The sequence below is a fragment of the Carlito syrichta genome, unplaced genomic scaffold, assembly GCF_000164805.1.
Source record: "Carlito syrichta isolate Samal-C Ts95f unplaced genomic scaffold, Tarsius_syrichta-2.0.1 Scaffold307274, whole genome shotgun sequence".
Taxonomy (NCBI): domain Eukaryota; kingdom Metazoa; phylum Chordata; class Mammalia; order Primates; family Tarsiidae; genus Carlito; species Carlito syrichta.
In genome coordinates, this window is record NW_007251370.1 from 68,723 (window position 1) to 82,347 (window position 13,625).

A 13,625-nucleotide genomic window follows, 5' to 3' on the forward strand; every position below is an offset into this window, starting at 1 on the left:
AAGGAAGGAATTAGCCTAGCATGGTGGCACATGTCTGTAGTCCCAGCTAGTTGAAAGGTTAAGGCAGAAGGATCACCTGAGCCCAGCAGGTTGAGGCTGTGGTGACTCTGACTGTGTCACTGCACTCCAGCCTGGGTAAAAGAGACTCCAACTCAAAAATAAAGCGCCAAGGTCTCTGAGAAGAGCCTTTTTTGATTAGATGATTATATATATATCATCAGGCCCCAGTTCTAAGAAAAAAGGGCAATAATGTGAGAAGGACTGTTCCTCTAAAACCAGAAAGACCAAAGCTAGAGTCTAGATAAGAGGCATGGGCACTAAGGTCTGCCACCCTGTAGTCTCTATTCTGTGGAAAAGATGACCACACTCCCTACAATCTTACATTTGTCATCTTGGATTTCAGAAAGAGGCCCAAACAAAGCTTTGCTTGCCATCTATTTCATGCATGCCAGAGGGAAAAAAGACTTCTCGATGTTCATATGAAACAAACAGTTTAGTATCATATAAAAGGAAGGGGAAGGAAATTCAGAGCTTCAATACACTAGTGCATGGCTTCAGGGATCATTCAGTTTATTTGTAGGTATAGTTCAGTTTAGCACACTACTATTTTTAACATCTCTTCTAAACTCTGGTACCACTTTTTCAAGTTCAGAAAAAGGAAAATACTACTACACTGACATGTCCAATGCCACTGCTATCATTACCTCTGTGACCTACACTAGCTCTAGGAATAACCCTCCTTTATTTCCCTTAGGACCCTACAGTAGGAAAGCCAAGTAGAAAACTGGATGAGTTAAAAGGTAATAAAAGCAGTGTGTTTAGTCACTTAAATCCTGTAATCTCAGTCAGTGAAAGAAGTAAATTCAAATTACCTGGTTTCTGACTCTGTGCAGTAATAAAGTACCAAAGACATTACAGAAAACAAAATAACATGCGAAGAAATGAAATACTATCTAATCATCAATAGGCTCACACCTGCAAAATATTTACCATATTCCCAGAACTCAAACATACTACAATAGTATATGAAATAGGATAATGTGAAGGGTTTTATACCTTTCACTAACTCTGCTTGCCTTTAAAAATAGCTTCTTTTCTTTTTTTTTAAGGCAGGGTCTCACTCTGTCACTTGGACTGGAATGCAGTGGCGAGATCATAGCTCACTGTAACCTCAACTCCTAGGCTCAAGCTATCCTCCCACCTCAGCCTTCTGAGTAGCTAGAACTACAGGCATGTACCACCACATCAGGCCCATCTAAAAAATTTTTGTAGAGATGGGGGGTGGCTAGCTATGCTGTCTGAACTGGTCTGAAACGCCTGACCTCAAGTATCCTCCTGCCTCACCTCCCAAAGTGCTAAAATTACAGGCATGAGCCACTGCATCAGGCCCTAAAAATAACTTCTAATCTATACCTACATCAGTTTTTAAGTCCACATTCCAACAAGAAAATCTACTAAGAAGTAAAGTAAAATAAAATTCTAATGCTCAAATTTCAGATTTGCAAAGGAGGACATTAGACAAACAAAAAAATGATTACTGGAGCTACATTTTAATCTCCACTGAAGGCGCTCAACTCCAGACATCTTGGTCCTCTTAAACCTATCTTCGTCTAGCAATCCAACAAATGGGGTAATTTTGAACTGACCCAACTGGTGCCAGCTTGCCTCAGTAAAAGAACACTCTTCTCTTGACATTCCAGACTTCCAGAACAGACATTAGCAATGTCCTATGGCTTCTGAAACTTTAATAATCAGTGTCCATTATGACAATGTTTTCTGTTTTGTTTTGTTTTTTTGAGTTGGAGTCTCACTCCGTCGTCCAGCTGGGATGCAGTGGCAAGCTCATGACCACCCCAGCATCGACATGCTGGGTCCGGCGATCCTTCTGCCTCAGTCTTCCAAGTAGCTGGAACTACAGATGCATGTTGCCACACCTGGCTAATTTTTAAAAAATTTACTGTAGAGACGAAGTATCACCAAGTTGTCTGGGATGGTCTTGAGCCAGTGGGCTCAGGCAATCCACTCGCCTCGGCCTCCCAAAGTGCTGAGATTATAGGCCAAGTCACCAAGCCCAGCCTATAACAATGTTTAATAAGATAAATTCATGATTTCATAACTAAAAGAGTTGAGGGCTCATTTATGTCTCCCTGTTCCTCATAGATAAACTCGAGGCTGCTCTTTCCTTAGTGGAGCAAAAGAGCACAGTATCTTTACTTTCCAAAGAATAGCCAGCATTTTCTTCTCTATTTGGATTGAAAACCCAGCCAACAGCTGGGCCCCATGAGGTCCTTATCACGTGTATTTTAATCCTATACTAAAATAGGGCAATTGGCATTTTCCTGCTTCTCTGAACAAACAAAGGTTTCTGGAAGAGGAAGGTACAGCCCAAAATATGCAAAGCTAATGAGACTAAAATGGCAAGTTTCACACACTGTATTTTCAATGACGCTGTCAATTATCAACAAAATTAGGGAAGAAGGGAATCCATTTAGACAATTATGTTTAGAACTTGATTACAATAGAATGAGAAAACAACTATCAATAATACACTCAACTATTTTCAGCATCCTACTGAAGTTTGTTTATTGCCAATTTTACTTAAGACACCTATATATTGATCTTAGTTGGGGATGGAAAGGAAGACTCAACAAGTTCAAATGAGTCTTTTAGAAAAAAAGTAAGAATTTGAGCAATTCCCGGTGCTTAAGCAGTCATTTCCCTTTTACCATGTTCTCTGCCCAAATATAACATTTTCCTTTCAGAACACCTAGATCATTGGAATGTACTATATCAAGTTACAGCTCATAGTATAATATGAATACTGAGTTAAGAAATAATACTGAGAAGGTTTATTCCAATAGCTAAATGAAAGGACATAGCATGGATTTAATATACCCAATGAGCAGCCATTTTAACACTGCCTAAATCTCATGTTTTTCTAGCAGTTCACTTAACTTACCCTCTAATCACTAGCCAAAGACAGAACTGGTTTCTCAGAGGTAGCTATTAATAGATGTTTTGGCCAGGCTTGGTCACTCAGTCAGTAATCCCAGCACTTTGGGAGGCCAAGGTGAGTGAATGGCCCGAGCCCACAGGTTCAGGACCAGCCCAGGCAACTTGGTGAGACCTTGTCTCTGCAACAAATAAAAAATTAGACCGGGCTCCGTGGCTCAGCCTATAATCCCATGCTTTGGGAGGCTGACATGAGTGGATTGCCTGAGCCCGCGGGTTCAAGACCCGCCTGGGCAACTTGGTGGACCTCATCTCTACAATAAAACAAAAAATTAGCCAGGCGCGGTAGTACGCACCTGTAGTTCCAGTTACTTGGAAGGCTGAGGCAGAAGGATCACCGGAGCCCAGCAGATCAAGGCTGCAGTGGCCCAGAGCATGCCACTGCACTCCAGTCTGGGCGACAGAGTGAGACTTCAACTCAAAAAAATAAAATAAAATAAAATAATAAAAATAAAAAATTAGCTGGGTGTGGTAGCACATGCCTATAGTTCCGGCTACTTGGAAGGCTGAGGCAGAAGGATTGCCAGCACCCAGCAGGTCAATGCTGGGGTAGCCAAGAGTGTGCCACTGCACTCCAGCCTGGGCAACAGAATGAGACTCCGACTCAAAAAAAAAAAAAAAAAAAAAAGCTGTTTATAACCCCCTCCCCAGCTTGTTTTGTACTAATTAGCTTTTCTATTTCAAGTATGCGCCTCCACCCATAAGACCCAAGTTAACCTAATCAACCCTTCATGACTTCATGACACAAACAGACCCCATCACCATGGCAGGAGACATGTGACTAACCTACCCATCTATCTGCTGACCATCAGTATCTGTGCTTACCTGCCCCTTTGTGATGACATGGAGCAGACCACCACCCAATCACCTTAATGACCTTCTCCCATCCAAGGAAAGGATTAAAAGGACTCAACTACAAGCAACCAGCCATCACTGTCTTGCTAAGCTATGGTGTGGCCAAGTGCTCTTTGAGCTATAGCCAGGCCATGTTTTCTTAAGCTTTGGCCCCCTCCCCTACCTTGGGGAGGCAAATCTCCTTTCTCTATCCCTTTCTAATTTAGTTTTTTAAATAAACTACATTTTCTAATATAATGTCTGTGCAATTATTTGCATCTTTCATGCAACACAGGATCACAGACACCAGACACCTGACACCCACACCCCCAGCAGGCCTGACCTAACCTTCTGGAGGCCCCCTCCAGAGTGTGACCTAACACTAAATTTATTCAAATTTTCTGAAATGGATTTAACTGTTCCATGAACAACTATTACAAGACACATACCTCAAGTTAACATCTAATAAACTTGTTCAAAACAAGTACAGTTCTTCAAAGTTCTAAATATTTCCCCACTAGATTATAATCATCTCAAGTACAAGATCTTCCAGTTTCATTTTTTTCCATGGTGCAAGGAGCACTCAATAAATGCTCACTGAATGAATGGCACAGTCTAGCTTTTGCACTTTCAGATATTAAATTCTCTTTTGTTTCCCACTCGTCTCCAGGGAAAGGTCCTGAGGCATTTATCCCATGCTTAAAGAGACTATGCTGTCCTGTCTCACCTCTACAAGCCAGAACATATTTGATAAGGTCTGTAATTACATAACTATAGAATAAGCAAGCATGGCTATCCAGTCTGGGCCTGCTGGTTCCTGCAGGAGCATGATCAACACTGTATATGGAACTATCTGACCATATCTGAAGTCTAAACACTGAAAAGTTTTCCAGAGAACAATGTTAGGGACTCAGCAGACTCTTCATCAATCTGAAAAAGATAGCCTGCATTAATCAAAGCTTGCATCATTAGCTATGCACATACTTACCAAAAAGCTAGGAGAACTGGCCATTTTACTTCATTTGCCTTTTTGGTCCCAGACTTTTACATAGAAAAATGCTGTATTGTACCTATCTTGGTTGCACTTAAGTCCACAAAACTTACTAGATGTCAATGTATTGATATCAAATTTATTAGATACCAATTATGAACCAGGGGCTGTGAAACGGTACAAGGATGTCTAAGACACAGAGGCTGCCTGTCCTTAAGCAGACAACAATCTTGTGGAGGAGACATCAACATCATCCCACCTTTTTATAGCTTAAGATATGTTTTTACAAGCGTTTCCTCAATTGCATTTCTTAGCAATCCTGTGGCACAAATAGAATTTGTCAATACATTTTACAAATGAAGAGAGTGTGGGTCAGAGGGACCAAGAAACTTGTTTCCCAAGTCCAAAATTCTTTTCTATTTTTGCATGTAGCCTCTCTCACGTGGATAATAATAGTAAAAGATATAGGGTAATAAAGGAGAAAGGTATGAACTATGGATTATGGAAGTACAAGCAGAGGAAGAAAAGAGCTTCATCTCTAAGATAGGGAATTTGTTTTGTTTTGTTTTGTTTTGTTTTGTTTTTTTGAGTTGGAGTCTCACTCTATCACCCAGACCGGAGTGCAGTGATACGCTCCCAGCCACCAGTCTCAACCGGCTGGGCTCCGGTGATCCTTCTGCCTCAGCCTTCCAGGTAGCTGGAATTACAGGCACGTGCTACCACACCCAGCTAATTTTTGATTTATTGTAGAGATGAGGTCTCGCCAAGTTGCCCAGGTGGGTCTCGAACCCGCGGGCTCAGGCAATCCAATCACCTCAGCCTTCCAAAGCGCTGGGATTACAGGCTGAGCCACCGAGTCAGGCTAAGATGGGGAATTTGAGAGCAGCTTGGAAAGAATGTGGCCTGTGGCTTTGTCTTTGAGATGAATTCTAAAGGGTGGAACACTTTGTCAATTAAGAAAGGCAAATAAGTCTAGGGATGAAAAAGAAACAGAAGGTAAGGAAAGATTGGGGAGGGGAGCAAAGCCATGAAGAAGTTTAAGGTATAACAAGGAGGCTTGCCTGGCTGAAGACCGGCTGCATAAGAGTAAAATGGAGGCCTTGAAAGTCAGGCGGAATGGAAACATCTACATGCAGCACAGAAGAGTTAAGCATTTTTGGCAGAGCAATAAAGGCCAGTTGTATGTTTCAGATTTACAGTGTTTTCTGACAAAGGCACTTGTCATTTTGGGCAGGACACTTCTTTATGTGTAGGACTGTCCCATTCACTGCAGGTCATTTAGCACCCCTGACCTTTGCCTACTAAATGATTGTAGTGCTTTCCATCAAGACAATAAACAATGACCTCCATAGTTCCAAATGCCATAGGAGGTGGCAACGTCCCTAGTTTTATAGATGGTGGTTAATAGTGTCTAGTCTAGGTTCAGATGAAGAGAGAAGAAAGGCAAGAAGACCATTAGAAGTATAATGTGATGATTTAGAAAAAAAAATGCAATAGCCAGGCATGGTGGCTCACATCTGTAATATCTTGGGAGGCCAAGGTAAGAGAAGATAGCTTGAAGTCAGGTGTTCAAAATCAGACTGGGTAATGTAATAAGACCCTATCTCTACAAGAAAAAATTAAATTAAAAAGTTAGTTGGGCATGATGTCATGCACCAGACCCAGCTGCTGGGGAAGCTGAGACAGGAAGACCACATGAACCCAGGAGTTCAAGGCTGCAATGAGCTATGATCGTGCCACCACACTCCAGCCTGGGCAACAAACCAAGACCCTGTCTCTTAAAAAAAAAGAAAGTAAAAAAAAAAAAAAAGAAAAGAAAGAAAGAAAAGAAAAGATGATTAGATCCTAAATCAGGATAAGAAAAGATCTGAAGGAGATTGCAGAGAGAAAACAGAAATCAGCAGGATTTGGCACTTGTTGAATATAATAGAGAAATGGAGGATGAATCCAAGATTTTGAGCTTGTGTAACTGAGAGAATGATAATGGCATTAACCAAATTAGGAAGAGGAGAAAATTTTAGGGCAACTACTGAGTTTCAACTTTTAGCTGACTGAATATGAAACATTTATGTATCTCTATGATTTTTTTTTTTTTTTAGTTGGAGTCTCACTCTGTCGCCCAGGCTGGAGTGCAGTGGCACACTCACGGCCATTGCAGCCTTGACCTGCTGGGCTCAGGTGATCCTTCCGCCTCAGCCTTCCAAGTAGGTGGAACTACAGGCATGTGCCACCATGCCTAGTTAATTTTTAAAAATTTATTGTAGAGATGAGGTCTCGCCAAATTGCCCAGGTTGGTCTTGAACTCATGGGCTCAGGCAATCCTCTCACCTCGGACTCCCAAAGTGCTGGGATTATAGGCGTGAGCCACTGTGCCCAGCCTTCTATGGTGTTTTAAACAAAGAATTAGAAATGTGGATCTTGAACGCAATATGAGTTAGGGATAAACAGAAAACTGAGCCCAAGGGAGACATATAGTAGAAAAAGGAGCTAAGGAAAAAATTAAAGGGAATCCTTGTTTCAACCTATTTTCAAAACTGCCCTTTTCCCTGTAATGTTCCCCTTCAGTTTGCCAGTTAGTCAGATAGTATGTAGAGACAGATGGAAAGAAAGTGTGAGAGATAGAACAAAAGAGACAATGAGACATATTTTTTTGTTCTTTTTTGGAGACAGGGTCTTGATCTGTCATCCAGGATAGAGTGCAGTGGCGTGATCATAGCTCACTGTAATCTTGAACTCTTGGGCTCAGGCAATCCTCCCACCTTAGCCTCCTGAGTAGCTAGGGCTGTACAAGTGCTTGCCTCCACACTTGGCTAAAAACCTTCATTATTTAGAGATGGGGGTCTCACTATGTTGCACAGGCTGGGAGACACAGGGACTTTTTAAAAAGTTACCTATAACACCATTCCTTAAATTTCAAGTGAAGATGGAAAAAAAAGTTTTTAAGTAAAAACGAGTATCCATACCCAGTAACCTCTGAGTTTCTGTGGGCTTACTCGTTATACTATTCCTTTCCATTTCCCCTTCAAACAATTGCCTCTATTTGGTGGTAATACTATTTTCAAAAGCTAGACATCTGCAAAATATTTTTTTCCCTTCTCATAAGAAAGCTGAGTTGCTGTTGTGATAATTATTCACCCTTGAATATCTCCTAATCTGGTTTCTATTTTACCCAGATTCAGTTCATTTTCCTCACTTACAGTCTAAGGCTATTTGTTTCAAAAAAGTTTTCAGTCTTCAGAAACCTTATCTCTACCTCTTATTCTAATTATCTGTAGGCAAGTGAAGTTACCCCTCCCTCAACAATACTAGGCCTAATATGGACCCTCCTATAATCTCATTAAATATTCTCATCAAAGATTCATTTAAAGTCTAATTTCTTTTTTCCTTTTTGAGTTAGAGTCCACCCTTTCGCCCAGGCTGGAGTGCAGTGGCACCCTCATGGCCACCACAGCCTTCACCTGCTGGGCTCAGGCAATCCTTCTGCCTCAGCCTTCCAAGTAGCTGAAACTACAGGCATGCATCACCATGCCCGGCTAATTTTTTGGTTTATTGTAGAGATGAGGTCTCGCCAAGTTGCCCAGGCTGCTCTCGAACCCGTGGGCTCAGGCAATCCTCTCACCTCGGCTTCCCCGAGTGCTGGAATTAAAGGCGTGAGCCACCGTGACCAGCCTAAAAGTCTAATTACAAAGAGTTCTCAAAGTAGGGTCTGTGGAAGAATATGAGACCATTTCAAAACTATTTTTATGTAATAGCAGCAACATTTGCCGTCTTCAAAATGTTGACATTGACACTAATAGTGCAAAAGCAGTGGTAGATAAAACTGCTGGAGTCTTAGCATGAATTAAGGCACGGACATTGAACTATTCTAGTAATCACTATATTCTTCACTGCTACACACACACAGTTTAAAACAAACAAGCAAAGCCGATTCTGACTTCAGAGAGTCCCTGAAAGGGTCTCATGTAAACTCCTCCTCAGAGGTCCAGGAATCACACTTTGAGACCCACTGCTCTGGGCAGTTTATAAAAGCACAAGTAAAACAGCTCCTTAAGAGAACCGAAAACAGCAACAGTTTGGCCTGTTCCTTTGACCTACTCAGATTCAATTCCAAGACATGATGAGTTATAATTATTTACTAAACATTCTTTTGGATACAAGATTATATTTAGGATAGACAGCCTTTAGAAAGATTTCATTTTGTAATTTTACTATTTAAATTTATATTTTATAATCAATACATTTCACATTCAAAATGTGAGGCTCCAGTTACATTCTGTGTTATTGCTGAACACATACTATATTAAAATAAATAGTCACCATAAGACTTTGTACTAAAACCTGGCTATACCCTAAGCAAGATCTCAGAAATATTCTGGAGCATACCTTTCCTTTGTTTTCCTCCTATGTAATGTCAGATGTTTAAAATTCTAAGAATAACATGTTGACCTCTTGGGAGTAAAAAAAAAATTCAATAAAAAGGCAGAATACAAAATTATTAACAAAGTGCCTGCAATATATTTAGGCTCAAATTTTTTCCTACTTTGAGTTATAAAATTAACATAAATTCTCATTTTATATTATCTTCATTAAAAAGTCAGATGAAATACAAGCCTCCAAAGAAGTTTCTAGAGACATGACCACACACAGGATGGGATCTGCTTTTACAATAACTACTTACTGTGTGAGAACCGCTGAGTGATTGGGGTTCCAGGATAAGGGTAAGTGCGGCTCTCCCACTGGATGTTTCCTTCCTGGACAGCCTTCATGAAACCATGGTAACACTGGTGGGCCACACCTGAAGACAGAAAGAGCAAATGCCTCAGCCTGGATACTTAACTTACAAATAAAATAATTAAAACTGTGTCTATTACTGTTTTATCACTTTTATAAGTCAAAAATTTCTTTGAGAAAACTCCAACTTTGATTTTCATTCCAAGAAAGGAAAACGAAATCACAGAATTTCAAAACTGCAAGACGCAATCTTTTCATTTACCAAGGTTCAGGGAGGTTAAGTAACTTGCTTGAAGTTATAAAATTAGCTCACACTATATAACTCTAATTCCTTTTATGTTATATCAAGAGGCAACAGCAAGATAATTGGTATTATTTACTCCAAAGCAAAGAGGCTGGGGCATAATTTAGCTTTATGAAACAGTCTGGGCCAGGCTTGGTGGCTCATCCTGTAATTCCAGCACTTTGGGAGGCCGAGGTGAGTGGATTGCCTAGCCCGCGGGTTCGAGACCCACCTGGGCAACTTAGCGAGACATCATCTCTACAATAAATAAAAAAAAATTAGCTGGGTGTGGTAGCGCGCGCCTGTAGTTCCAGCTACTTGGAAGGCTGAGGTGGATCGCAAGAGCCCAGCAGGTTGAGGCTGCGGTGGTCGGGAGCGGCCACTGCACTCCAATCTGGGTGACAGAGTGAAACTCCGACTCAAAAAAAAAAAAGAAAGAGTCTGATAAAACAGTGTCTGAAATATAACAGGTGTTCAGTAAATATCTATAGTTAAACCATAGAAATAAAGCATTCTCCATTTTAAACACAGAGATAATAATTAGCTTATGAAATGATGAATATATGAATGAGGAAACAGTCTCTTTTTTTTTGAAAACAGAATTTATTAAGAAGACAGAAAAGCTCCCACAGTGGAAGGGGACCCAAGGGGGGTGCCCGAGGAAACATTCTTAAAAGGTGAGAGCTTGACTGGGCACAGTGGCTCACACCTGTAATCCTAACATTATGGAAGGCCAAGGTGGGAGAATTGCTTGAACACAGGAGTTTGAGACCAGCCTGGGCAAAAAAGTGAGACCCTTGTCTCTACAAAAATAAAAATAAAAAATTAGGTGAGCATGGTGGCAGGCACCTATAGTCCTATCTACTTGGGAGGCTGAGCTAAAAGGATCACCTAAACCCAGCAGATTGAGGCTGCGGAGAGTTGTGATTGTGTCATTGCACTCCAGCCTGGGCAAGACCTTGACTCAAAAAAATAAATAAAAATAAAAAGTAAGAGCTTTTACTACAATGGTGAATATAAGTTATTATACATTAGTCCAAATCCATAGAACGTACACTACTAAGAGCAAACTCTAATGTAAACTATGAACTTCAGATAATAACAATGTCGGTTCATCAATTAAATTGTAACTAACGTACCATTCTGGTGGGCAACGTTAATAACAACAGAGGCTATGTATGTGCAGGGGCAGAGGGCATACAGGAAATCTCTTCCTTCAGCACAACTTTGCTGTCAACCTAAAACGTCTCTAAAAAATAAAATTCACTAGGCCAGGTACAGTGGCTCAAGTCTGTAATCCCAGGACTTTTGGAGACCGAGACAAGAGGACTGCCTGAGCCTAGGGGTTCCAGACTAACCAGGGCAACTTGGCAAGATGTCTCCACAATAAATTAAAAAATAAAAAAAAATTAGCTGGGTCTGGTGGTGCTCACCTATAGTTCCAGCTACTTGGAAGGCTGAGGCAAAAGGATTGCCTGAACCCAGCAGGTTGAGGCTGTGGTGGTCATGAACGTGCCACTGCAGTCCAGCCTGGGCGACAGAGTGAGACTCTGACTCAAAAAAAAAATGTCCACTAAAATAAAGTGAGAGAGCTGGGCTCGGTGCCTCAGCCTGTAATCCCGCACCTTGGGAGGCTGAGGTGAGTGGATTGCCTGAGACCGCGGGTTCGAGACCCGCCTGGGCAACTTGGTGAGACCTCATCTCTATAATAAATCAAAAAATTAGCCGGGTGTGGTAGCACACGCCTGTAATTCCAGCTACTTGAATGATGAGGCGGAAAGATCGCCGGAGTGGCCACTGCACTCCAGTCTGGGCGATAGAGTGAGATTCCAACTCAAAAAAAAAAAAATTAAAATTAAAAAAAAAATAAAGTGAGAACTTCATGTTTCTGCAACAATCTAATGTTCTAATACATTCATTCCAATGACTAATTACAACAGAGGAAAACTTAAAGAGTGCAACCAATTATGTTACATTCTGAAGTGGGTGATAACAATGTGCCAGTGTAGGTCATCAACAGTAACATATGTATCACTCTGGTGGAGGCTATTGATAATGGAGGAGGATACGCATGTATGGGGACAAGGGATATATGAGCAATCTCTGTTTCTTCTGCTCAATTTTGCTGTGAACCTAAAACTGCTCTGAAAAAAAAATTAAAACCACATTCAAACAAATAAAGGCATCTTGGCAGTGACTTCTTTCAGAAGCTCTAAGACTATGAATACTAGGTGAGGGCTCCTCTCTCTTAGAAGACAAACGAACAGGGCCGGACTCGGTGGCTCAGCCTGTAATCCCAGCACTTTGGGAGGCCGAGGTGAGTGGATTGCCTGAGTCCGCGGGTTCGAGACCTGCCTGGGCAACTTGGCGAGACCTCATCTCCGGAATAAATCGAAAATTAGCCAGCCATGGTACCGCACGCCTGTAGTTCCAATTACTTGGAAGGCTGAGGCAGAAGGATCGCCGGAGCCCAGCAGGTCGAGGCTGCAGTGGCCGGGAGCGGCCACTACACTACAGTCTGGGTGACAGAATGAGACTCCAACTCAAAAAAAAAAAGAAGACAAATGAACACACAATAGTCAAAATGATAAGACTGCCAAATAAAACCTAAAGATAAATTCATATGTTTGATCAGATCACAGTTTCTCACCTGCGATTTCACCACCTTTACTGGAGAGGTAAAACCACATATTTCCACAGTGCAGGGAGCCAATCTCTCCTGAAGAGCCCATTAACTCAAAACACAGAAGGAAGCTGTGCATAACAGTATTAGCAGTTATGATCAAATGAACACAGGACCCACTGAGCAGTTTCAGCACTGCTGGTCCTTAGCCCTCCATGTGGACTGTGGGAGTTGACAAGGAACCTCCCTGACCACCACCATGAGAACTACTTTGATGCAAGGAAAACATTTAAAAAAAATTTTTTTTTTTTTGAGTTGGAGTCTTACTCTGTCGCCCAGACTGGAGTGCAGTGGCCGTTCCCGGCCACCGCAGCCTCAGCCCGCTGGGATCTGGCGATCCTTCCGCCTCAGCCTTCCAAGTAGCCGGAATTACAAGCATGTGCTACCACGCCCGGCTGATTTTTTGATTTATTGTAGAGATGAGGTCTCGCTGCCCAGGCGGGTCTCGAACCCGTGGGCTCAGGCAATTCAGTCACCTCAGCCTCCCAAAGGCACGGGATTACAGGCTGAGCCACCAAGCCCGGCTGGAAAACATTTTTAAACTGACTGATTCTGATCTAAAGGTTCTAAGTCCTATCTCTAGCTGCCTTGTTCCCACGAAAAAAGCACACATTGATACAACCCTTGCTTTGATCAACTGACCAGGGCATCTTCAGACAAAAAAATGGACCCTTTTTTACCTGAGATGCAATAAAGACAATTAACTGCTAATTGTTAACTAAAAATACAGTATAGCCAGCAACCTTAACATGTAGCTACAAGTTGAAATCTTGAAGAGGATGAAAAAAGGGAAGAAACATATTTTTAAAAGAAAATGTTAGATATAGGGACTTTGCTGCTTGAAGATAAAATCAAATGGCAAATGCTAGCCAGGAACAGGAGCTCACATTGGGAGATGAAGGCAAGAGGATTGCCTGAGTCCAGAGGTCTGAGACCAGCCTGGGCAACTTGGCGAGACCTCATCTCTACAATAAATCATAAAATCAGTCGGGTGTGGTGGTGCGTGCCTGTGGTTCTAGTTACTTGAAAGAATGAGGCAGAGCCAGCCTCGGTGGCTCAGCCTGTAATCCCGCGCCTTTGGGAGGCTGAGG

General features: G+C 41.8%; 1 protein-coding gene across 2 annotated transcripts in view; it reads right to left on the bottom strand.

The window, feature by feature from the left end:
- The window catches only part of FBXO42 (F-box protein 42), a 100,719-nt gene that overhangs the window by 44,869 nt on the left and 42,225 nt on the right, over positions 1-13,625 (bottom strand). For both annotated transcript variants that reach the window (XM_021715675.1, XM_008064303.2), the window contains one exon: positions 9,516-9,632. In XM_021715675.1, the coding sequence (XP_021571350.1) occupies positions 9,516-9,632 (117 nt within the window). The remainder of the gene's footprint in view (positions 1-9,515; positions 9,633-13,625) is intronic.